Genomic DNA, 26461 nt, shown 5'->3' on the forward strand with positions numbered 1-26461 from the left:
GAGAATACCTTCCCCATTTGCACCAAGTGTATCCTAGGTATTTATAAGAATTGCATCTCCCCCGAGATATTTTTACTAAATTACCAATGAGGACATTTAGACAAAGGGGTATTTCTTTTTCTTTCTTTTTAATTTTTTAATGTTTACTTATTTACTTTGACAGAGAGAGAGCAGGGGAGGGGCAGAGAGAGAGGGAGAGAGCATCCCAAGCAGATGCTACACCGTCAGCCCAGAGCCCGATGCGGGGCTCGATCTCACAAACCACGAGGTCATGACCTGAGCTGAAGTCAAGAGTCGGACGCTCAACCCGACCGAGCCACCCAGGCCTCCTAGAGAGAGAGATTGTCCAAAGAGAGAAGTGAACTTGGAAGTTTTCATATTCAGAATACTAACCTCTTTAACAGGAAATTCGGTTTTCAGCCATTCTTGTACTAATCTTGTTATTTCACTAAATGGGATTTCCATTTCAGCTTTGCCTTAAAGTTCGTAGGATTATTTTCACTCGCTATTGAAGTATTTGATACAGATCTTTGAAGAGACCATTTTTATGTTGCTTGGTCTTCTGATGTAATTTTTGTCTTTGCACTTTTCAGTTTGGAAATAATTTCAGACCTACAAAATGGTTGAAAAAAATCTCTCAAAGAATTCCTGTATAGCCTTTTCTTAGATTCCCCAAATGTTAATATCTTCTACAGACACAATTGAAATATTTACAGCTGCCCCACTAGTGTCCTTTTTCTGGAAAGGTCCAACCCAGGATGACTTGCGGCATTCCCATGCCCTCGGTTTTCTTTCATCTGAAACTGTTCCCAAGTCTTTATCTTTCATGACTATAACACTTTTTAAGAGAGCTAACCAGTTTTTTTCTAGAATGCTCCTCAGTTGGAGTTTGATGTTTCCTTGTGATCAAATCCTGGTCATGCTTTTTGGTAGGAATCCCGTAGAAATGATGTTATGTCCTCCTCGAGCATCGTATTAGGAGGCACTTGATGTCCATTTGTCCCATTACTAACGAGGTGACTGGGGGTGAAGATACTTTTGATCACTTGACCAAAACAGAAGGTGTCAGATTTCTACACTGCAAAATTACTATTTATCCTTTTGTAGTTAATAACTTGGGTAGCTTTCTTTTAAATTTTAATTACAGAAAACCTGGCAAATATCAAAAAGCACAAAAGGGGCGAGTCGGCACGCCCCCAGTCCTACAGTCTTTTCTTCTTAGTGCACAAGGTGTAACCCAACTATCTCCCCCCTACCCAGTGCACTCTGTGTCTGTCCCTGTGCCCTAATTTTCCCTTTTTTCGAGGATGCCAGTCTTATTGGACTTACGTCCACCTTAATGACATCTTCCTCATTGCTTCTGCAACAGCCCCATTTCCAAATAAGGACACATCCTGAGGAACTGGGGGTGAGGACTTCAACAGATGAATTTGGGGGAGACACAATTCAACGCACAATAGTCCTGCTTTCTACCGGACTCTTGGTCACCTATATGACCAGCAAAGAACAGAGCAGCTAACCAAGGATGACCAAACTCAGGTCTTGTCCAAATTACTTTTACCCTGAAAAACTGCCTGCTTAGGTAAGAAACGTTTAAGTCAGCAAAGACCACAGCAACATTTATCAGTTAATTTTGGAGAAACTCATACACACAGGGGCCTAACGGGTTCTGGTGGGACGTAGTCTCAGGCTCCTCCACTCACATGGTCTATCTTCCATTTATCCACAGTTTTCTTCAAATGATATGCCCAGGACTGAATGTCACGTTAGAGACGGGCCTACGTAGCACGAGCTCCCCCTGGACCATCACATCCCTCGTATTATCCTTCCATTAGCCCCCACCCCACTTTCTCTCACCTACTGCCTTTCTGGCCACAGTCCGTTAGCCCAGGGACGGGCGCCTGAGTTGCGCTGGGCCAGTGAATCCTTACTGTGCATTTTGAGCCAGAGAGAAAGTCTCACCAGTTTCTCCTTGGGTGCTGATGTTGGCCACAATTCCCACTCCCGTGGAATAAAGAGGTGCAAACGAGTCAGGTTGCAGACAGAGGGTAAGAATCCTATAATGAGTCTGACGTAATACTTACTATCTGCCAGGTGCCGTTCTGAGCATTTGACATAGCAACTCATTGAACCCACACAACCTTTGGGGAAGGCTGATATTGTTATAGTTACTATTATTCCCAGGTGGAAAGACAACAGCAGAAGTGGACAGAGTGTCCAAGTGGCTTTCGAGCCTCTGGCTCCAGTCATTCTTCTTGCCTGTACACTTGTCACCAGGTCCTGTGGGGCAGGGGGGGTCCCCTTCCAATGTACTCCCCTTTCTTTTGCTTAAACTAGCACCGGGGGGGTGGGGTTGCCATTTACAACCGAAATATTTCACAATACAACCACATGATGCAGCAATTCAAACGCTAATCAACGGCTAATAACGAATATTATTACAATTCAGCTTCTGTTCTTCTCTCCTATGCACGAAAATAATGACACGCTTTTGTCAAATCCCTGGAAGAAATCCAATCACGCTATATCCACTGCACTTCTTTGTTGCAACAAACTGAGGCACCAGATTTTCTTTGCAGACAGTGCAATGTGGTGGATTTGTGCCTTTCAGCGTGAATCAGCGTGTTAATACACTTTAATAATAGAAACCAAAATACCCGTATGAGTCACGTTTACACTGTGTTCGAATTGAATTAAGATGGTCCAAACAGAGTCTCCAGGGAAGAGCACTTATTGCTGGCACGAAGAAGGGGGGGATGACTTAGGGGCATTTGGGTGGCTCAGTCGGTTGAGAGTCTGCCTTTGGCTCAGGTCATGATCTCGCAGTTCGTGAGTTCGAGCCCTGCGTGGGGCTCTATGCTGACAGCTTGGAGCCTGGAGATGCTTCGGATTCTGTGTCTCCCTCTCTCTTGTCTCTCTCTGTCTCTCTCTCAAAAAGACATAAATATTGGGACACCTGGGTGGCTCAGTCGGTTGGGCATCTGACTTTGGCTCGGGTCATGGTCTCGAAGTTTGTGAGTTCAAGCCCCGCGTCGGGCTCTATGCTGACAGCTCAGAGCCTGGAGCCTGCTTTGTGTTCTGTGTCTCCCTCTCTCTCTGCCCCTCCCCCACTTGTACTCTGTCTCTCAGAAATAAATAAACGTTAAATAAATACACAAATGTTAAAAAAAAACTTAAGAGAAAATATTAGAATAGATAAGAAGTTAGAAGAGCTTTTGTACCTTAATTTTGGTGTTTTCAAATGTGCGGTCACCTTATTATCGTAATCATCCATTACGGGAATAGAGAGGAAAAACCGTAAATGATTTGCGTCAGTGAGACCACAAATCATTTTCTTCCCTTTACTTATCCTCGCAGGTGTTTGCAAAAACATTACCCAGCCAACCTACCTACTGCCAGTGTTGTCGTCTGCTTCCACAACGAGGAGTTTAACGCCTTGTTTCGGACCATGTTCAGTGTCGTAAACCTCACCCCACGCCACTTCCTTGAAGAAATTATTCTGGTAGACGACATGAGCGACTCTGGTAAGACAGAACTCCATCCATCGATGTCATGTGCTCTGAAGGCGATCCCTGATAGCGCTTGGGTTCTTTTATTACTCATTTCACATTTGATGGGTGTGGAGGCAGGCGCCGTTGGCTCATCGGTGGGGATGTAAGAGCCGGTCCCTGCCCCGCAGTGTTGGGCTCACGGGCGATCAGTGCTTCCATGAGGTAAATATAGGAGCACCAACCTGGTCTTCAGAGGTCATGGAGGCTGTTCAGGAAGAGGTGACATCTAAACCCATGTCTGAGGGGTGAGTTGGAGGTACCTAGATGGAGAGGAGGGAGAAAGTGTTTTAGGCAGAGGAAATAGCGTTGTCAAGGCCCAGAGGTAACATCCTGAGTTTGGGATAGTTCTGTACTTCCTGTAGTTTACATATGAGTATAGCATTGGGAGAGAGTGTGGACATACAGCCAGAGCCACCAAAAGGCAACGCCGCTCATGAGGGACTCTGGTTGAATTTTCGCTGAGAAATGGAGTGCTATCAGAGGCTTAATGCAGGGAAGAGACAGGACCTAAGTCCTTCTCACGAAAGAATTCTCATCAGACCAACTGCAGTCAAGAGCATGCTCTCCTCTGCTCGTTGGTTTCAAAGAGTCGTGATATGAATACAAAATCTGATTCGTTATCCGTTTTACAGCTTAATTATAAACCTGAGGCAAACCAAGAGGGCCCAGACTAGTGAAAAGCTTGGAGTCTGTAAGTCCCCGTAGGGGTCCATTTCCCTTGGAAGCAATATATCAGTATTGGATAGGTTTCCTACAGAAGAGTTAACCTAATCTACTGTGAATCTGACCCCCTGCGGGCTGGGAAAGAAAAAAAGGAGAGAGAGTAGGGAGATGAACAGGCAGGGGTACAAAAGAGCATGTTCCAGGAGACTGACCCGTGGGGAAGTGACTCTACTTTGTCCAACTGAAGATTACTCAAGCCAACGTCAGCTACGTTTAGGAATTTCACACGTTGGCCAGGCACTACCATGTATAACGTGACTTCTCCGAGAACCACTCTTTATTTCTACTATTGTGCACAGGAGGGGATGTGTAGAGATGGTCAGAGTCCTTATCCAATCAGTAGCACCGGGCAGCACATTTGGCCGCATGCTGAGCGAGAAGTCCCCAAAGCCCTGAGCAAGGGACAGGGGTTGGCGGGAGACCTTCTGCTAGACTGTGGCTTGAAATTTTTTTTTTTATGTTCATTATTTATTTTTGAGAGTCAGAGAGACCGAGCATGAACAGGGAAGGGGCAGAGAGAGAGGGAGACACAGAATCCGAAGCAGGCCCCAGGCTCCGAGCTGTCAGCCCAGAGCCCAGAGCGTGTAAGAGGCATGTTCAGAGCTGACATGTTAGTGAGAAAGTCAGATTGCTCCAAAGCGCCAAGACTCACGCTTTTTCTATTAAATTCTTAACAGTGACTTATCAAAATAGAGGTATTTCACTAGAAACCTAGAAGAATATTTATGGTTGATTTCAATGCTGAATCACGTGTCTCTCCCTTCCTCACATAGGATAACATTTGTAACGTTAGCACTTCTGTGGCAGAACATGGTTTTCAGCAATCCGTCAAAAGTGTGATATATTGCTATCTTGTCTGTAGTTCTAGTTTCTAAGTTGTCAAGTGTTGGATTTTTTTTTTTTTTCCAGATGATTTGAAAGAAAAACTAGACCACCACCTGGAAATTTTTCGGGGAAAGATTAAATTAATAAGAAACAAAAAGAGAGAGGGACTGATCCGATCACGGATGATAGGGGCCTCTCGTGCTTCAGGTATGAGCCTTCCATTTGGGACTGGACCCCGTGTCTGTATCACAGAGACCCTCCTGCCCGTGCAGAGATAGTTTCTCGTGGGGCCCCTCCAAGTCTCCACTGGCACGAGAAGAAGAGTGGATGTGTATTTCAGCCATATGAGTCTTTGGACTCTGAAAGTACATATTCCGCTTTAAGATGTCGATTTGTTATTTCATTTATTTTTATTTTTTATTTATTTGGTTTTTTTTTTTTACGTTTATTTATTTTTGAGACAGAGAGAGACAGAGCATGAACAGGGGAGAGGCAGAGAGAGAGGGAGACACAGAATGGGAAGCAGGCTCCAGGCTCTGAGCCGTCAGCACAGAGCCTGACGTGGGGCTCGAACTCACGGACTGCGAGATTATGACCTGAGCCAAAGTCGGACGCTTAACCCAGTGAGCCACCCAGGCGCCCCCGCTTTGTTATTTCAAATGGAAGGTGTGTTTTTGCAGGAGCTATAAGGTTAGATCCCGTTACAGGATGAATTCCCCCAGATACAGACTCTGGCCTGGAGCTCCACATGCAGCCAGGAGAGCAAGACTTTCTAGGGACGGTAGGGCCCTGGTGCAGCTACCTGTCCCACAGGGAAACCCTGAAGTCAGGTGGGGACCAAAGGCCAAGACAAAATGAGAAGAGAGAGAGTGTCAGGATGGAGAGAGGGAGAGTGTGGACCAGAAGCTTCTGGCCTGAAACCCGCCATGGGGGAGAGGGAAGGAAGGAGGTCTGGGCCGTGTGGCTGTCAGTAGGTCGCGGGGCTGGTGGGGAGTCCCAGAGCACAGTCCTGCCTTGAGGCCCAAACGGCCCCGCTCTGCCTCTGCCCCCAATACGCATGTGTGCTTCGTCCTTGGCTGGAGTCGCCGGGAGGCCGTGGCCTTGGGGTGAATACTGAGCAGATCCCAAAGATTGGGAAGCTGTCAAACGGCCCCTCCCTGCAGGCTGTCTTGAAGGGCATCGCTACATCCAGTCTCTGTGGTCACATGACCTCCTCTCTGTGTCTGTCTGTGTCCAAATCTCCCTCAGATTAAGGGCCCACCTCCTCCAGCAGGACCTCGTCCTAACAAATTCCGTCTACGACAATCCTATTTCCAAATACAGTCACATTCTGAGGTCTTGGGGGTTAGGACTTGAATATATCTCTGGGGGACACAATTCAACACACAATACTACCAGAGAGTTTGGGATGGGGTTGTTTTGTTTTGTTAAGGAGAAAGTCTTGTTAATTTTTTATTTAGAAAAGTTTCAAACCCATAGAACACTTATATAAAGATCCACGAGTTGTTGATATCTTACAATACCCTCTCCACTCACACACATACTCTCTTTCCCTGCCATCCCTTCCCCTACACACACACACACACACACACACACACACACATACACACACACACATTACTTCTATGTCTAAAAGTAAGATCGGGGCGCCTGGGTGGCTCAGTGGGTTGAGCGTCCGACTTCGGCTCAGGTCATGATCTCGCAGTTTGTGGGTTTGAGCCCCGCGTCAGGCCCTGTGCTGACAGCTCGGGGTCTGGAGCCTGCTTCGGATTCTGGGTCTCCCTCTCTCTGCCCCTCCCCTGCTCATACTCTGTCTTGCTCTGTCTCAAAAATGAATAAAACATCTACAAAATAAAAGTAAGAGCAGCTTATACTTCTCTTTTTTTGAACTGTTTTCTTATATTTTGTTTTACTAGACTTATAGAATGAATTGTATGTTTCTCGCCCCGCCTTTTATCCTTTTTTCTGAATATCTATGTAAAACAGATGATTTGTGTTTGGAAAATTCCGTAAAATTGTCCTATAAGCTGTCAAGGCACTGGTATCTTTTTTGGTTTCCTCTTTCATCCAGGTATTTTTTTTTAAGTTTATTTATTTATTTTGAGAGAGAGAGAGACAGAGAGAGAGAGAGAGAGACAGAGAGAGAGAATATCCCAAGCAGGCTCTGCCCGATGTGGGGCTCAAACTCACGAACCATGAGATCGTGACCTGAGCCGAAATCAAGAGTCCAACGCTTAACCGACTGAGCCACCCAAGTGCCCCTAATCCAGGTATTTTTTTAAGGAGTGAATTTTAAAGTTTTGAAACATAACAGATGTGTTAAAGTGTCTTTTAATTGTTGAGTAATTCGTATTGTGAAAGCTTAATTCATATTGTGGGAGGAATTTGTGGCCTGTTGTTCTGTTGAGATTTCCTTTGTGTCTTAAAGCTGGGTCAATTTTTCAAAATATCTATGTGGATTTCCAAAGAATAAATTTTACCTTTGTGGCCGTAGGTTCCACATGTGTCTAATTTTGTTTTTCTAATACTCTATATTCCGATCCATCCAACTGGGCTCAACCCGTACATTTCTGATAGACTTGTACAAAAATCTTCACCGGTGCCTATGGATTCGTCTATTCGTTTCTCCTCACAACTTGGTCCGTGCTTGTTGTCTGCCCATCTACCTGAATTTGCCTGTCGCCTCCACCGGTGACGTGGGCTTGCTCTCAGGTTTGAAGCTCTGGGGTCCTGTGGTGCGGGCAGGTGAGGCAGCCGCTCGGGGCCCCTCATTAATTCATTCGTGTATTCACTCGTCCAGTCCAGGATTCGTCCAGCCCATGCTATGTGCTACCCATGCACGTTTATTCTTGTTTTCTTCATTGTATCAACTCTCGTGAGATAAATGAGACCCGCCGAACACGGATGTGGGTTTTCACGTGATGTTAACGTGTGTGAGCGTGTGTAGCACTGTTCTCTTCCAGAGGAGTTAGTGTTTGCGTTTACCATGAAGTGACCGTGTCCCTGGCGGAGGCCTGCAGATCCGTTCCCCGGCTGTCACTCAGACTCAGCCTCTTACCCCTCTCCCCTCGCCCTACCCCGGATGCACTGGCCTTCTTACTCTCCTCAGACACCCCAGTCGTACTCCTGTCTTAGAGCCCCGGCGCATGGTATCGTCCCCCTGGGATTCTCGTCATGTTTCCGCGTGTCCTGCTACGTGACTTTGCTCAGTTCTCTGTTCAAAGGCTACTCTATCAGAGGCCTTCCCAAAGCAACCCGCATAAAACAACAAACCCCTATCTCTCTCCATCATCCTTACTCTGATTCTTCTTCATGAACGTAGCACCCTAGGATTGTCGCTACCTCTCAGCTTGTCTAGGTTGGTGGTACTGCCCACAGGATGACACGAGTTGTCCGTAAACTAGGCGTGGAGACAGAGCTGCTGTGGATTCTCTGTTGCCCCCCCCACCCCCCCAAGAAATGAAGGAGAAATGGCTGGGACTGGGGAGAGACCTCCATCTGGAGAATCGGAAGGCAGGGGTTTTGCAGACAAGGAGGAGAGAGCCATCGTCACCTGGCATGAATCCAAAGGGAAGGGGATTTGAGTCTGCATGGGAGCAGGGTCGGTGCGGCTCGGGGCAGCCGTGGGTAGGTAGGAAATGGCAGTGTTGTCGGGACCCAAGAATTCCTGTCGTTGGCGAGAAGGACGAGCTTCCTATCTGGAACGTCTGTGGGGGAGGCAACATCTTCTAGACAAGAAGAGTCAAGAAGGCTGTAGGAGAATTTTGTGGGGGGGGAAATTAGCGTAGAGAAATTTACTCTGAATGAGGGACCCTTGGCAAAGGACAGAGGGTGGTCCGCAGTGGAAGGAAAGGTTTCAGGGAACAAATACAGGGCAGCCGCGGGGGTGAGAACACGGGACAGGATCTCTCACTGAATTGGCTCGGACGGTCAAGAAGCAGCCAAGAAGGCAGAGATGAGGTGTTGATTTCAACTGACATCCTCAAAGCGAAGGTTTAAAGTCTAGCATGGCGTCGAGAGCTGGCATTGGTGCTGGACGTTCACAAGGAAGGAGAGACTTTGGTTGTCTGGCGTGGTGGACAGAATAACGCCGTCCCGCAAGGAGGTTGTCCTAATCCCCCCGGGGTCTGCTAGCATGGTACCTTTTGTGGCACGTGTGGTCAGAAGTAAACGCCTCGAGGGACTCTATTATTGGATGATGCTACATTATTTTTCCATTCTACTGCTGAATCCCATTCTGGTCATTTCCGTCTGGGGCTCTCCCCAAATATACAAGTACTCGAACGCCCGTCTCTTGGTAGATATGGGCAGCGTTTCCACAGAGCACGGATCTAGGAGTGGAACTGCTTGGTTATGGAGTATACATAGGTCCCGACTCACCAGGTAATGACAGACTAGTGATAGTCAAATAACAGGATACTTCAGTAACCGTGAATGGTCTACACTATACACGACTACATGGATGAATACCTATCGTTTTGAGGGAGCAAAAGAAGCTAAATGCAAAAGAATAAAGTTGGAAAATCAGCAAGACTAAAAGACAATGTGTATGGATGCGTAATTTGATGAAAAACTGAAGGAAAAAAGACCGGGAAGTTATTGCCATAAACACCTGGTTAAACAAAAATTTTTTTAGATGTTTATTTATTTTAGAGAGAGAGACAGGGCGTGAACAGGGGAGGAGCAGAGATCTAGGGAGACACAGAATCAGAAGCAGGCTCTGAGCTGTCAGCACAGAGCCTGATGCCGGGCTCGAACTCACAAACCACGAGATCATGACCTGAGCCAAAGTCAGACACTCAACCGACTGAGCCACCCAGGCGCCCCCACGCCTGGTTAAATCAGCGTGTAGAATCAGGTGGTAGGAGCTGGGGAACAAAATCCTAGGACGCTATGTTCTAGGTTTTGATGAAGGGGTAGTTATATTTGTGTTGGCTTTATGATACATCATTAAGTTCTACATTTATATTTTATCTCTTTTTTTTTTTTTTTGGTATACACGTTTCTTGCAACTAAAAGTTGTGAAATAAAAAATATGAAAATGTTAAAATTAAGGGCCTTGAGATGGGAGATTAGCCCGGGCTATGCAGGTGGGCTCACTCTGACCTTGGGAGCCCTTACGACGGGAGGACCTTGCAGGCGGTGGGCAGAGAGGGTCAGAGAGCTGTGCGGGACAGTTCTGTCCTCTGTGGTTGGCCCTGAAGATGGACGAAGGGACCTAGGAATGCAGGCAGCTTCTAGAAGCTGGAAAAGACATGATGTTCCCTTAGAGCCTCCAGGAAAGATCTTAGCTCCACCGATACCCTGATTTTAGCCCAGGAAGACCTGTGTTGACTACATGACCTACAGAACTATAGGATCATACATTTATGTTGCTGTAAGCCACTCAGTGGTAAAGAACTCCAGTGTATCTAGAAGGAGACCTCTCTCTGCAGGCGGTTGGCCTGGAATTGGAGTGCAGTAATTATCTGACTTTCTGTCAGTTCTGTTGCTTCTAGAATTGCAGCCACTCAGGCTGATTAGGAAGTTTTACAGATGGATGCAGAGGGGTCGTGTGGTTTTGGGGAGAGGGACCCTAGAGCTGAGCTCTGCAAAGGCAGAGGCTGGTTCTTGGCCACAAACAGCAAAGGGAGGCCACGTAGGACCATGCAAAGAACACTGGGTTTCAAGCCAGAGCCTGAGTTTCGAGATCTTCACATGCTCATTGTCAGCAACGGCAGCCTGGGCAAGTCACTTCTCTGAGTCTCGGCTTCCCAACGCGTGATGTGGGGACAGTGGCATCTAACGTGGTTGTTGCCATGATTAAATGAGGTAATTCGGAACATTCCCTTCTCTAGCAGTAAGTGTTAAACAAAATGCTCAGCATACACTGACTAGTACAAATAAATTCATAAAATACAAATTTTGAATTTATATGCTCCAGAATGATAACAAAATACATACAGAAAAACTAGAAGAAATTCAGGGCCAAAGTAATAACAGTACAGAATAGCAATGGTGAAAAGGCTTTGGGAGGTTTTAGAACGCACGAGCCTCATTGCCAGTGAAAGAGGTTAAATTCCCGAAAGATCAGAGATTTTCTCCAGCCCCCAGACCTCAGGACTCAGACCCAAGAAGTCGATTTCCGCGGGGGTAGATTGCATCACAGTTCCAGGGTGTGGGAATGTAGCAAACAAACAGAAATTAGAAATTCAAGTAGGATAGTCACTTGAATTGTTTGGTACAAGAGCCGAGTGGCTATGTTTAACGGATTTACAGTGCGGATTAAGTGAACATGCTTAGATATTTTACCAGAGTTGATCATTTCACTCAAGCACAAAAAGATTCTCTGTAAATTCCCCACCCCTCGAAAACATAATTTGCATACCACATTCTTTTTTTTTACCACACTCTTAAATATTTTTTTTAAAAAGTTATTTAAGATAAATAAAATATAATGAGCTATGTTTAAAATTGTTTTCAAGTTTATTTATTTATTTTGGGAGAGATTGAGACGGCGTGAGCAGGAGAGGGGCAGAGAGCAAGGGAGAGAGAGAGAGAGAGAGAGTGAGAATCCCAAGCAGGCTCCATGCTGCCATCGTGGAGCCCGATGTGGGGCTCGAACTCACGAAACTGTGAGATCGTGACCTGAGCCGAAACCGGGAGTGGGACGCTTAACCAACTGAGCCCCCCAAGCGCCCTGAATGAGCTATGCTTAAATGTAAAAAATGCAGAAACTAAAGACAGGCAGGAAAGAAAAGGAAATGAAGGAGGAGGAGAAGACTTCGTGAGGCCAACATGGCATTTGTTGTTTTCTGAAAACAGAGCTGGCCGCCAGGGCCCCTGAGAAAGTGTGGATCTTCCGGCAGCGGGCAGAGAACAAGCCTCTCCTCAGGAAGATGGATTGAGCTATCAGGGGTCGTTAGTACAGCCCACACACATTCTCTGGGAGGGAGCTGGGCAAGGTCCTTATCAGGTGGATTTGACCTCACGCCCTTCACTCACTCTAGACCCTGCGGAGAAGTTGGTTTAATCTGGGAAGATACCAATCTGGGATTAGATGGGATTCAGATAGTCAAACAGGCTATCTCTGTAAGCACTAAAGAGTATTCTCCTTGCTTTAACTGAACCAACAGAAGCTGAAGATCCCCACGGAATATTCTTGTGAGCGTAGGACTCAGCCAAGAGGCACCCCATGCCCCTTCGCCCTCGTTACGGCGTGTAAATTTCCCCATAAAATGCTTTGTGATGAGTGTAAAAACCGTGAAGTTCATTGGAATGTAGGTGTCGGTAGCTGATTCCCACATGCTTCCCAGTTTAACTCAGAACGAAGAGAAGCTCGGTATGGCACATTGAGTAATTTCAAATTATTTTGCATTTGCTGTCTTTCTGGGTCATTAACATTGTCAAAGTTTAGGGGGGAGGGGCTAAATGGGTAAGCGGCACTAAGGAATCTACTCCTGAAATCATTGTTGTGCCATATACTAACTAATTTGGACGTAAATTTAAAGAAATAAATAACAAAATTAAAAAAATGTTTGAGTAAAACCATAAAAACATTGCCAAAGTTGAAAATATTTAAATCTTTCCGTGCCAAGGGTACACTGCATTTGAAAAATAGGACACCACAAGTCAGCATGGGAAGGAAGCCCTTTCCGTTGTCCCTGCCATGATGGGGCAGTTATTTGGGAGGCAATTAGTAATTTGGGAAAAATTTTCATCTTCGTCTCATACCATAACTCAAATTTAAGTTCCAGTTCTATCGTTAATTTTAGTTTCTAAAATCAAACCATTAAATCGTGATAAGAATTTAAAAAATGAAAAAAACCCCTCCATCAGTACTCATCTGTTCTACGAATAAAGTAGACATTTCGAAGCCTAAACCTGAGGGAAAGGACAGAGCTGACTCCCAAAACAGTCACATGGTTGTGGACAAAGAGTGATACAGTGACATAGCTCGAGACTAGGAGACTTAGTACCACGTTCACAGGAAAACAGTTAATATTCTCAGTACGTAAAATGTATCTACAAAGCCGTTAAAAAACGAAACAATCTATGGTTCCAAAACCTGAATGGACAAAGAATATAAGCATTTCGTTTATAGATCGCCAATCACCTGAAAAGAGCTGAACCTCACTAGCTATAATTTTAACAAGATTTTTTATTGTTTTAATTGAGATATAATCGACATATGACATCGAATCCATGTTAGGCATATCATGTAACGATTCGATACACGTATATATTGTGAAATGGTCACCACCTGGTCTAGTTAACGTCCGTTACCTCGCGGAGTTATAATTTTTTTTTAAATTTTTTTTTCAACGTTTTTATTTATTTTTGGGACAGAGAGAGACAGAGTATGAACGGGGGAGGGGCAGAGAGAGAGGGAGACACAGAATCGGAAACAGGCTCCAGGCTCTGAGCCATCAGCCCAGAGCCTGACGCGGGGCTCGAACTCACGGACCGCGAGATGGTGACCTGGCTGAAGTCGGACGCCTAACCGACTGCACCACCCAGGCGCCCTAATTTTTTTTCTTGTGATGCAAGAACTTTTAAGATTTACTCTCTCAGCGGTTTTCAAATACCAACACAGCGCTGTTAACGATAGTCACCATGCTGTTCCTTACGTCCCGGGGACTTATTTATCTTATAACTGGAAATTTGTACGTGTTGACCACCTTCACCTATATCACTCACCCCCTACCTCTGGCAACTACCCATCTGTTCTCTGACTCTAAGAGTTCAGGGTCTTAGGGGGTTCAGGGTCTTCCTGACACATAAGGAAGATCATATGGTATTCGTCTTTCTCTGACTTAGTTCACTGAGCATAATGCCCTCGATGTCCATCCACGTCACCCATGGCGGGATTTTCTTCTTTTTTTATAGCTGGCATGAAAATAATACCCCATCATGTACATACTGTAACTTCTTCATCCTTTCGTCCGCCAATGGACACCTTAGCTTGTTTCTATGTCTTGGCCATCGTAAATATGCTGCAATGAACACGGGGGTGCGGATATCTCTTCAAGATAGTGATTTCATTTTCTTGTGATGCATGCCCAGAAGTGGGATTGCTGGATCACGTGGTAGTTCTGTCTGTAATTTTTTGAGGAGCCTCGCACTATCTTCTGCAGTGGCCGCACCCATTTACATCCGCACGAACAGGGCACAGGGATTCCCTCTTCTCCGTATCCTCACCAACACTACTTGTTTCCTCCCTTTTTTAATAACGGTCATTCTAACCGGGGTGAAGCGACAGCTCGTTGTGGGTTGGACTTGCGTTTCCCTGATGATGAGCGATGTTGAACGCCTTCTCACGTACCGGTTGGCCATTTGTAGGTCTTCTTTGGCAGACGTCATTTTTTTCAATGTTGTGAGATTTGCATAACGTGATATTAACCATGTTGAAGTGAACAGTTCAACAGCACTTAGTGCATTCATAGTGATCTGTAAGCACACTCTCTGTCCTGTCCCAAAACATTTGCATCACCCCCGAAAGAAAACCCCATTCAGCAGGTTCTCCCCACGTTTCCTTCTCTCGGCCCCTGGTAGATTAGTAATCTGATTTCTGTCTTTAGATTTACTTATTCTGGATACTTCATGTAAATAGAGTCATACCTTTTGTGTCTGGCTTTTTCATCCAACAACGTTTTGGGGATTCTTCTACAGGTAGCATGTATCTGCCCTTCATTCTTTTTTATGGCCGAATCATATTCCGTCGGATAAATATACCTTAGTTTGGTTCTCCATTTATCTGTGGCTGGACATTTGGGCTGTTTATACCTTTTCACTGTTGTAAGGAGTACCTCTAGGAACACGGTCATACGTGTACTTGAATTCTTTTGAGTGTGTACTTAGTGGAATTACTGGGTCGCACAGGAAGTCTACTTTTTGAAGAAGCTCTAAATGTTTCTACAGCAGCCGTACCATTTACATTCCTACCAGCCAGGGAGAAGAGTTGCCATTTTTCCACATCCTTGCCAACACTTGTTATTTTCTGTCTTAAAAAAAAAAAAATTCTAGGGACGCCTGGGTGGCTCAGAGGGTAGAGCCTCTGACTTCAGCTCAGGTCATGATCTCGTGGTCTGTGGGTTCGAGCCCCGCGTCAGGCTCTGTGCTGACAGCTCGGGGCCTGGAGCCCATTTCAGATTCTGTGTCTCCCTCTCTCTCTGCCCGTCCCCCGCTCATGCTCTGTCTCTCTCTGTCTCTCAAAAATAAATAAAAGATGGGGCGCCTGGGTGGCGCAGTCGGTTAAGCGTCCGACTTCAACCAGGTCACGATCTCGCGGTCTGTGAGTTCGAGCCCCGCGTCAGGCTCTGGGCTGATGGCTCAGAGCCTGGAGCCTGTTTCCGATTCTGTGTCTCCCTCTCTCTCTGCCCCTCCCCCATTCATGCTCTGTCTCTCTCTGTCCCAAAAATAAATAAACGTTGAAAAAAAATTATAAATAAATAAATAAATAAATAAAAGTTAAAAAAAGATTTGAAAAAAATTCTAGGGGCGCCTGGATGGCTCAGTTGGTTAAGCGTCTGACTTCAGCTCAGGTCATGATCTCATAGTCCGTGGGTTCGAGCCCTGCGTCAGGCTCTTTGTTGACAGCTCAGAGCCTGGAGCCCACTTCAGATTCTGTGTCTCCCTCTCTCTCTGCCCCTCCCCCACTCATGCTAGGTCTCTGTCTCTGTCTCTCAAAAATAAATAAACGTTAAAAATTTTTTTTTAAAAATTCCAGCCATCCTAGTAGAGATGAATTGGTATCTCACTATGGTTTTAATTTGCATTTCCTTAACGACTAATGATGTTGAGAATCTTTTCATGTGCTTGTTGGCCATTTGTAGATGGCCTCTTGAGAACTGGATGTTAATTTTTCACCTGTCAAATTAGCAGACATGCTTTGAAAATGTTAATGTTGGGTAATATTATAGAAGCTATTTGAAGTGAAAAATGCAAAGTGTTGAACACTGTGTGTACTTCCAATAGTATGAAAAAATTAGATGTGTTCAAAATGGGACTCTTTATAAGTTTATTTATTTATTTTGAGAGAAACAGAGACAGCATGAGTGGAGGAGGGGCAGAGAGAGAGAGAGAGATTGGGAGAGAGAGAATCCCAAGCAGGCTCCACACTGTCAGCACGGAGCCTATCATGGGGCTTGAACTCACAAAACGGTGAAATCATGAGCTGAGCTGAAACCAAGAGTCAGACACTTAACCAACTGAGCCACCCAGGCACCCCAAAATGGGACTCTTTAAAAAAAAATGTTTATTTATTTATTTTGAGAAAGAGAGAATGTAAGTGAGGGAGAGGGGCAGAGATAAGGAGTGAGATTTTTTTTGTTTATGTTTATTCAGTTTTGAGAGAGAGACAGAGCATGAGCAGGGAAGGGGCAGAGAGAGAGGGAGACACAGAATCTGAAATGGGCTCCAGGCTCTGAGCTATCAGCACAGAGCCTGACGTGGGGCTTGAACCCATGAACCATGAGATCATGACCTGAGCCAAAGTTGGATGCTCAACTGACTGAGCCACCCAGGCCCCCCAAGAAGGAGACAGAATCTTAAGCAGGCTCCATGTTCAGCAAGGGACCCAACACAGGGTTCGATCCCACAACCACGAGATCATGACCTGAGCCAAAATCAGGAGTTGCATGCTTAACCAACTGAGCCACCCAAGCGCCCCTGGATATCTCACATTTTGTTTATCCGTTCACCCATTGTTGGACATTTGAGTTATGACTTTTTTTAAAGTTCTTTCTTTCTTTCTTTCTTTCTTCTTTCCTTCAAGAGCACGAGAGAGAGAGGGAGAGAGAGAATCCTAAGCAGGCTCCGTGCTGTCAGTGCAGAGCCCAACTCAGGCTTCAAACCCACAAACCATGAGATCATGACCTTAACAGAGATCAAGAGTTGGACACTTAACCAAATGAGCCACCCAAGTGCCCCTAAGTTATGACTTTTTTACTCTTAGGAAGAATGCTGCTATGAACATTCATGCGCAAGACTTTGTATAAACCTGTTTCTTTTCTCTTGGGTATGTGTGTACCTAGATGTAGAATTGTTGGGCTGTATAGCAAGTGTATGTGTAACTTTTGAGGAGTGACCAGGTAAGTTTTGAAAGAGATTGCAACATTTTACATTGCTATCAGCGAAGGACAGGGTTCTAATTCCTCCACAATCTAATCCACACTTGTTATCCTCTGCCTTTCTGATTTTAGCTATCCTAGTGGATGTGAAGTATTCTCTCACTGTGATTTTAGTTAGCATTTTCCTAATGGTTAATGATGTTGAGTCCCTTTTCGTACGTTTATCAGCCATCTGTCCATCTTCTTTGGAGAAATGTCTATTCGAATCCTTTTTTTTTTTTTAAGACTTTTATTTTATTTTTGAGGTGGGAAGGGGCAGAGAGAGAGGGAGAGGGAGAATCCCAAGCAGACTTCATGCCCAGCGAGGAGCCTGATGCAGGACTCAATCCCACTACCATTAGATCATGACCTGAGCTTAAATCAAGAGTCGGATGCTTAACCGACAGAGCCACCCAGGCGCCTGTATTCAAATCCTTTGCCCATGTTTTAATTAAGTTGTCATTTTGTTATTGACTTGGAAGGGTTCCTCATATATTCTGGATGCAAGTCCTTTATCAGATATGTGATTTTCAAACAATTTCTCCCATTCTGTGGACTTTTTTCAACTTTTTTATGGTGTCTGTTTAAGCACAAAGGGTTTGATTTTGATGAAGTCTTACTTATTTTTTGTTTTGTCACTTCTATTTTTGGTGTCACATCTAAGAAACCATCTAACCTGAGGTCAGAAATGTATGCCTATATTTTCTTCTAAAAGTTTTATAGTTTCAGCTCTGACCTTTTTAGATCTGTGATTGATTTGACTTAATTTTTGTGTTTTCTAGGAGGTAGGGGGTCCAACTTCATTCTTTGTCACTTGGGTGTCCAGTTGGGTCAGGGCTGTTTATTGAAGAAACTATTTTTCCCCCATTGAATTGTCTAGGCACCCTTGTCAAAAATCAGTTGACCACAGATATTTGGTTTATGTCTATGACCTCAATTCTATCCTTTGGTCTTTATGTCTTTCCTTCTGACAGTATCATATTGTTTCATTATTATAGCTTTGTAGTAAGTTTTGAAACCCAGAAGTCCTTCAGCTTTGTTCTTTTTTCAAGACTGTTTTAGCTAATTTGGGTTCTTGCCTTTCTCCACGAATTTTGGGATCAGTTTCTGCAAAAAGAACCAGGTATGATTTTGATAAGGATTGTATGAATCTATAGATCAATTTGGAGATTATTACCATATGAACAATATTAACTCTTCTCATCAAACATGGGCTATTTCTCATAACTTCCTATGATTTTATGTTGGCTGCAAGAAAAAGTCTGAATTCTGCACCTGAATTTTGAGGTCCCTTCCAATCTGAGCCCATCTAATGTACTTTAGCAACATGTTTTCTTTACTTTGGCCATGGCAATTTTCCCCATGTTCTCTAAGCAGACACTCATTAAAGCTTGAACTCAAGAACAAAAATGGTTATGCATTGGGACCCCTGGGTGGCTCAGTGGGTTGAGTGTCTGACTTCAGCTCAGGTCATGATCTCATGGTCCATGGGTTTGAGCCCCACGTTGGGCTCTGTGCTGACAGCTTGAGAAAAACCTTTTTTATAAGTTTCATTTATATTGAGAGAGAGACTGTGTGTGTGTGTGAGCAGAGGAGGGGCAGAGAGAGTGGGAAGGAGGGAGGGGGGAGAGAGAGAGAGAGAGAGAGAGAGAGAGAGAATCCCAAGCAGGTTCCAAGCTGTCAGCGCAGAGCCTGATGCAGGGCTTGAACTCATAAACTGTGAGATCATGACCTGAGCCGAAACCAAGAGCCGTTCACTTGACCAACTGAGCCACCCAGGCACCCCCCACCTGCTTCTTTAGAATCTTCAAATGACTCTCTAACCCACAGTTCACCAACTTCTTCTGAACTTCTATGACACATCATGGCCCACACTTTTGCACAAAATAAAGTATGAGTTTCTAGTCCCAACCCACCGCCAGTGAAACGGAATGCACCATAAAAGCCAAACACATAGTAAACGCTCAACAGGTACTCCTTGCATTGAACTTCGATCTGGGTCGTCGGATGTTTCGTCCATATGCACTAACACTAGCCTATTCTTGCCTCCCCAGGGGACGTTCTGGTGTTCCTGGATAGCCACTGCGAGGTGAATAAAGTGTGGCTGGAGCCTCTGCTGCATGCCATTGCCAAGGACCCCAAAATGGTGGTGTGTCCTCTGATAGATGTCATTGATTCTGTGACCCTAGAATACTGGCCCTCTCCTGTTGTAAGGGGTGCTTTCAACTGGCACCTACAATTTAAATGGGATAATGTCTTCTCTTATGAGATGGATGGACCAGAAGGACCCACTCTACCCATTCGGTGAGATTTCTTCAGGTGACGGGGAAATATATATGTATTGAGACCTGGCTGGGGGGGGGGTGGCGGGAGAAGCTTTCAGAGATTATTTTTTCCATCTCTTGGGCTTAATGAAGAGAAATATTTTGTCATTTATGTTGTCTCTAAAAATCTATAATAATAGAATTTGGTAGATTTTCAGTTTCTCTGATTGGAAATGAGCATCTCACCCTGGTTAGGAACACTGCCATGGGGGCACCTCGCTGGCTCGGTCAGTAGAGCATGTGACTCTTGATCACAGGTGGTGAGCTTGAGCCCCACGTTGGGCGTGGAGCCTACTTAAAAGGAAGGAAGGAAGGAAGGAAGGAAGGAAAGAAAAGAAAGAAAGAACAAAAGAAAGAGAAAGAAAGAAAGAGAGAGAGAGAGAAAGAAAGAGAGAGAGAGAGAGAGAGAGAAAGAAAACACCGCCATGGATAGTGTCCCTCTGGTTTCAGGTGTCCGTCTTTAGAAGGTGGCCATGGTTCTCAGGAGCAAGTTGTATGTGGTCAATGAACCAAATGCTAGTGCTGTGGATAGCTCAGCAAAAGTTGATGTCTTTGCTAAATTCATATATAAAATATTTATCTCAGTGCTTTCGTCAGTAATTTTATACAGATGAATATGATTTTCCTTGATTATTGGTCTGGGAAAATGTATTTCTACATGTGAGAACAATTTGATGTTGGGACTTTTAACTGCATCTATGAGGCTATTGCTGGAGACTTCCTCCAGGTCACTCCCCACATTTCCCGAAAACTCTGACGCCAAGGCTCCTTCTCTTCTTTTACTACTAGCCTCTCTGTTTCACAAACCACATGAGTCAATTTTCTAACACTATAGCTTAGCAAGTCCTTGATCTTTGTCTCTAATTTAGAGCTGTTGACCTTATGCAAGTTGCTTAACCTCTTTGCACCTTATTTCCTTATGTGTAAAGTCTGGATAATGGTAATATGTTACAGGGTTGTTAGAGAATTAAATGACTCAGTGTATATCAAAGCTTAGAGCAGTATCTGTCCATCATAATAAGTACTACATATATATTAGCTATTTCATACCTGTTAGCTACTATTATTCCTACAGCCATATCCTGTACCTTTCTCTTCTAAATTACCGGATATCGTCTCTTTGGCCACAGCCTGGGGTGTTCCTAACTTTTTCCTGCTCTGCTCCGCCCACACCTCCCCCTGGACATCATCAGGATCCCCAGTTCTTTGATTTCTGCTTTTACTGTTCACGGTTTCTTTCTTCTTCTGTGGCCTAGACTTTCTGATCTATAAATTCACGGTTCTTCTTGCCAATACCTTCGACTGCCACATCCCTCTCCCCTTCTGCCACAGTAGCCCTGCGAATCTCCAACTCTGGACCAAGTCCGCCATCTGCTTTTTGTTCCTTTAAGAGACGTGAACTTAACGCTTCTACACGTTGATCGTTTCAGTCTCGTGCTTCTCCACAATCCCTTTACTCACTCACTGCTCCAAGTGGGTTTTCCAAACCTTATCACTTCCCTTGATCCCAGTACCTATCCTCACCCTGAGCCCCTGCCTTTGGTGACGCAATTCGAGGATGAGATAAGGACTAAGTCGGGAGGAATAACTGGGGAATTATTTAGTACCTTACTCTGGAACCATAATGGAATGCTACATAGCCATAAGCATGACCACACCTGCAGTCTCCCACTGCCTACTCTAATCCAGTGATTAACCTGCTCCAGGTGCCCCATCCATTGTGACGACTCGCAACCACATCTGTCCATCTCTCTGCTTGTCCCCATGGTCCAGGCCCTCACTGTAAGGAATAGTCTGGCCTGCAGGCTGTCCTCCCTCAGGCCGATCTCTCTCTGGCTACATTCATGGTTCTTAAAACTCCACTTTGCCTGTGTCACCCAATGTCTTTCCATTGCTTTTAGGATAATCCCTTCATGCGCCTTCCACTGTGTATAACTCCGATCTTTGCTCTGCTCCAGCCATCACTTGTTAGCTGTTCAGGGCTGCTGCATACAGCTGTATAGGCTGTGTACTGCTCATATCCAGAAGGTACTGTTCATAAAGACTAGAGGTGATTGGCATCCATGGAGTTGTGCAGTAAGGTAGCCTCTGCTGGGTCTGTTACTTCTCTCAGTTTCAGTACCTTCACCTGTGAAATGGTGATGATAATAAAAGAAACACCTCTCTGCTTTAGTGAGGAGATTAAGTGAGACACCACTTGGAAAGAACATAGCTCAAGGCCTGACACAGGGGAAGTGATCAGTATACATACTTGGTGTTGTTACTGTTAGAGACTTCAAAATGAAAAGGGACAAAGACACATTTTATTTAAATAAAATGTAACATGGGGCGCCTGGGTGGCCCAAGTCGGTTGAGCATCCAACTCTTGGTTTCGGCTCAGGTCATGATCTCGCGGTTCGTGAGTTCGAGCCCCGCGTCAGGCTCTGTGCTGACAGTGTGGAGCCTGCTTGGGATTCTCTCTCTGCCCCTCTGTCTGCTCACTCTCTCTCTTTCTCTCTCAAAATAAATAAACTCAAAAAAATTTTGAAATTAAATAAATAAATAAAAGGTCATGCGTAGACATCTTAATTTACTAAAAAAAAAAAAAAACCATCGATCTTTGGAGTTCATCTCAAAATGAACTTATTTAATTTAAAACGAAGTATTCCATTTACAAAAAAAGATCTACATAATTTTGTAATGTTTCCATATTTCACACATCAGGCATGCTTTAGGCTCTAAAAATTTTACTAGGGAAATTATATTCCTGATAGTCGCTGAGTAGTAACGTTTTTTGAATTCTAATACACTGTTAGTATACACATAATCACATGTGCTTTTTGAAAACAATCTGACAATATACATTAAAAATCTTATGTTATTCTTTAACGCAACACTCCCACTTCTTGAAATGTTTCCCTAAGGAGTTAAGGAGAAGTAAATCAGAGACACACATTGTATCAACATTCATATCAGTTAGAAAATAAAAACATAAACGTTCAATATTAAAATGGTTAAAAACTATATTCATACTCTGTAGAATATTATACAAAGGTTTTGAAAGCTAATTAATGTAAAAGGAAAATTCTCACAATAGGCTGAATAAAAACTCAGGCCATAAAAAACAGTATGATACTAATTATTTATAGAATGTATATTGTACATACTAACTTTTGACTCCCCCAAAACTTAACTACTAAGAGCCTACTGTTGACTGAAGTGTTACTGATAATATAAACAGTTGATTAACATGTTTTAAATGCCACGTGTATCACATACTGTATTCTTACAATAAGCTAGAGCCAAAAAAAAATATGTTAATATCAGAAGGAAGAGAAAATACACTTACAGTACTGTGCTGTGTTTATCTAAAAATCCACATGTAAGTGGACCCACACAGTTCAAACTCATGTGATTCAACACTCGACTGTTATATCATAAGGATAATGTATGATAACGTAAGAAAAAGTCGGTAGTTTTAAAGGGTTAAAAGGAAAAATGAATTTTAGGTATTATCCATGGCATTAATTAGCATTCACATCTGAAGATACATTTCTTCACATTTGCAACAGCTCAAAAAAAAAATGTAGATGCAGGGAATTTTGGCAAACTTAGAGCACGCAAGGAGAATTGTGGCGTTGAGCTCACACCAGTGGTTCCCCCCACAGCTTCCCCAGGGAGGGGACGTGCGGGGGTGGGGGGAGGTCACCGCTACCAAGGGACGTGCCCCCTGTACTCCACCCGGGGCCTCTTCAAGGACGCATCACGACGTTTTATCCTTTCTCCCGGTGTCTCAGAGACGTGCCCGAGTTAGCACCACGACTCAACGTTTCTCCAGTAAGACACACGCATGTGCGCACACACACACACACATGCACACACTTCCCAGCGGTTTCGAGATTTTTTTTTTTTTTTTAGAATAAAAGCTTTCCCTTTTGAGAGGGTGTAATTTGGGTTCTCTGAGCTGCAAGTATTTTTTAACCCTATTTTCAACAGACCCTACGGCCTAACTTTAAAGACCGGTTTGTGAACCTGCTTCAGTTATCAGTTTAACAACTCTTTGCTGCCAGACACTGTGGTCACAACAGAAAACGTGGCCTTTGCCCTCGAGGGTGTAGAGTCCAGTGCGAAGGAAGTCGGGTAGAGATGTAATTTCAATGCAACGCTGTGGCAGCGGGGCCCCCTGACTTGGCCAGGATCACGGCGTCCCAGGGCGCAGACGGGGCGGGTCGCATCTGGCCCACCCGATGAGACCGCTCCTCTCGAGGCCCACCGTCACCTCTCCCAATTACAAAAAACAATCTTCCTTTATCGGCCGCCTCTCCTTTCCTCGGCTCTCGTTTGCATTAAAGCCTCTTAGAAAAAGCTGGCTGTGTCACGATCTCCAACTCTGAACTCTGGTGTCTCAGACTCGCTTGAATCTGGCTCTGCGCCCCCACCCGCTAGAACGCGCTAGTGGTCTTCCCGTGTCGGTGCCGCGCTGGTTCTCAGTCCTCACCTCGGGGCCCATCGGCAGACGGTTTTCCGGTCTTCCTCCTACACCGGTGTCTCCTCTTTCCCACTCTTCCCTCCGACCTCTTGCTGTCACAGTGCCCGGGGACAGTTCTTCGTGGTCTCTTCCACCCCCCCGCCTCGCTGCCAGAGTGCTGTGTATCCGCCGTATCTTGAGGACTCCCAAAGTTATGTCTCCGGCCCCGGCCACTCTCAGAGTGCCAGACGCTTCCATGCACCTGCCTACTGGCGTCTCCACTAGAGTGAATGGAGAGCTCACTCATGTCCCCAGCTGAATCTTCCCCCCAAAACCTGCCCACTCGGTATCTCAGCGCAGATGTGACGTCCCTGGGCCAACACGCTGGGGTGAGCCTTCACCCTTCTCTTCCTCCTTCACCCCACCCCCCACCCTTGTAAGCAAACCTGCTGTCTCCCGTCCTCAAAATACATCAGACACTGGGCCACGTCCCGCTACCTTATCCACGGTTCCATCGTCTTTCTCTGACACCACTGCAGCGACTAGTGTCCCTCCCTCCACCCTGGCCCCCCGCACGAGCTGGGATCTTGGCCCGTTGATGCGCTAACTTCTCCCTAACACATCACAGGTGCTTCATGTGTACTTTTTCAAACATGAATGAATAAATGAACTTGAAATTATTTTGATACTACTCAGTTCGGTGTTATTGGGCCTTGCTGTCGTGGGACAACAAAACAAAACAAAACAAAACAAAACAAAACAAAAAAGATGCTTTGTAACTTCATGGTTTTCCCAGAAGTAAATAGTATATTCACTTAACGCGCTTAGAAAGGGAGATCTGTAAGCTCTGCTCCCCAAGTCAAGTAGTTATCTCCAGGGGAAACTCACATTCTAAAGATGATGTTCCCTTTTAAGAACAAGATGACATTTGGGGCGCCTGAGTGGCTCAGTCAGTTTAAGCATTCGACTTTGGCTCGGGTCGTGATCTCACAGGTCATGAGTTCAAGCCCCATGTCAGGCTCTGTGCTGACAGCTCAGAGCCTGGAGCCTGCTTCGGATTCTGTGTCTCCCTCTCTCTCTCCCCCTCCCCTGCTCATGCCCTCTCTCTCTCTCTCAAAACTAAATAAACTTAAAAAAAAAAAAGAGAGAAAAAGACAACATTTAGAATATATAGCTGACACAATTTGGTGACAGCTAAGTGGAAAGTTACTGCCTACTTTTAGGTAGTTATGGCTTCAATTTACTAATTTTGCATTCAATGTAATGTATATCCATCAAGTTAAATACACATTAAGTTAACGATTTTGGTATTAATATCGTCGTTTTCTAGTTTTCATGTTATTGCTAACATTCACCGTAATTTTGGCAAAAATCCATAATGGCTGAACCTGTGATTTAATATTTATGTATCCTTTTTAGGTCACCTGCAATGGCTGGGGGAATTTTTGCTATAAATAGGCATTACTTTCGTGAGATCGGACAGTATGACAAGGGCATGAACCTCTGGGGAGCAGAAAATTTGGAGCTTTCGTTAAGGGTAATTCAGACTCTGCTTTCTAAATAGTTCGCTTTGTACAGAAGAGAGTGAAAGCTGACGTCAAGTCCAGAGGCGTGCCGTGGTATTTATGCCCCGTTTTCCCGCCTGAACATCCCGTACCGTTCCCGCATCACATGAAATAAAGGATCTAGGGGGCTCCTTGCAAAATTTGACAACAGTAAAATATCAGCTTATATTACTGTATGCTGTTTTATTTCTAACGTATGAGGTGTTGACCTAATGCAATATTTTTATTTATTTGTGAAAACTCTTTTTTGTTACACCGATTTTCTTGGCGGTCGTGGTGCGGTAGAAATAACAGAATTAGACGGTGGAGGACTTGGGTGCCACTAACTCTGTGGGCTATCTTAGGCCTCGGTTTCTCTATCTGCAAGTTGAGAGGACTTGGTAGGGGATGTCTGGGTTGGTCTTTCACCTCTTGAATCCCGGGATACCCCTATAGCATGGTGGACCTTGAAAACAGCATGGTGAGTGAAAGAAGTCAGACACAAAAGGCCACACATTTATATGACTAAGTCCGGTCCTAGGAAAGGCGCAGCCTAAGCAAATCCATAGAAACAGAAGGTAGGTGAGTGAGTGCTGATAGGTCCCAGGGCTCTTTGGGAGGTGGTGAGAATGTTCCAGAATGAGAGAGTGGTGATCATCGGGCAACCTTGTGAAAATAGTCATTGTATACTGTAAAAGGGTGAATTTCTTGTGGAATGTGAATTACATCTCAAATGTAAACGTAGATTTGGCTTGTAAATATTCCCGTGATATTAGATCAGTGGACGTTAGACGTCAGAATGGGTCCCAGCTCTGTAGGATCCTTGGTCAGCCATTAATTTTTCGAATTTCCCATTTCCTCACCCAGTAAATAGGAATAAATGTAAATGCCATTCTCAGGATTTTGTGAATATTTGGGTTTTTCTTTAATTAAAGTTAATTTTTAAAAATTAAAAATA

At 44.6% G+C, this 26461-nt stretch overlaps 1 protein-coding gene across 6 annotated transcripts in view; it reads left to right on the forward strand.

Annotated features, from left to right (window-relative positions):
* GALNTL5 (polypeptide N-acetylgalactosaminyltransferase like 5) overlaps nucleotides 1–26461 on the forward strand; it is a 56920-nt gene that overhangs the window by 16166 nt on the left and 14293 nt on the right. For 5 of the 6 annotated variants that reach the window (XM_043589974.1, XM_043589973.1, XM_043589977.1 and 2 more), the window contains 4 exons: nucleotides 3358–3524; nucleotides 5184–5306; nucleotides 19243–19492; nucleotides 25379–25496. In XM_043589974.1, the coding sequence (XP_043445909.1) occupies nucleotides 3358–3524; nucleotides 5184–5306; nucleotides 19243–19492; nucleotides 25379–25496 (658 nt within the window). The remainder of the gene's footprint in view (nucleotides 1–3357; nucleotides 3525–5183; nucleotides 5307–19242; nucleotides 19493–25378; nucleotides 25497–26461) is intronic. The other variant, XM_043589976.1, reaches the window with a different exon arrangement.

Source organism: Prionailurus bengalensis, chromosome A2 (genome assembly GCF_016509475.1).
Source record: "Prionailurus bengalensis isolate Pbe53 chromosome A2, Fcat_Pben_1.1_paternal_pri, whole genome shotgun sequence".
Classification (NCBI taxonomy): domain Eukaryota; kingdom Metazoa; phylum Chordata; class Mammalia; order Carnivora; family Felidae; genus Prionailurus; species Prionailurus bengalensis.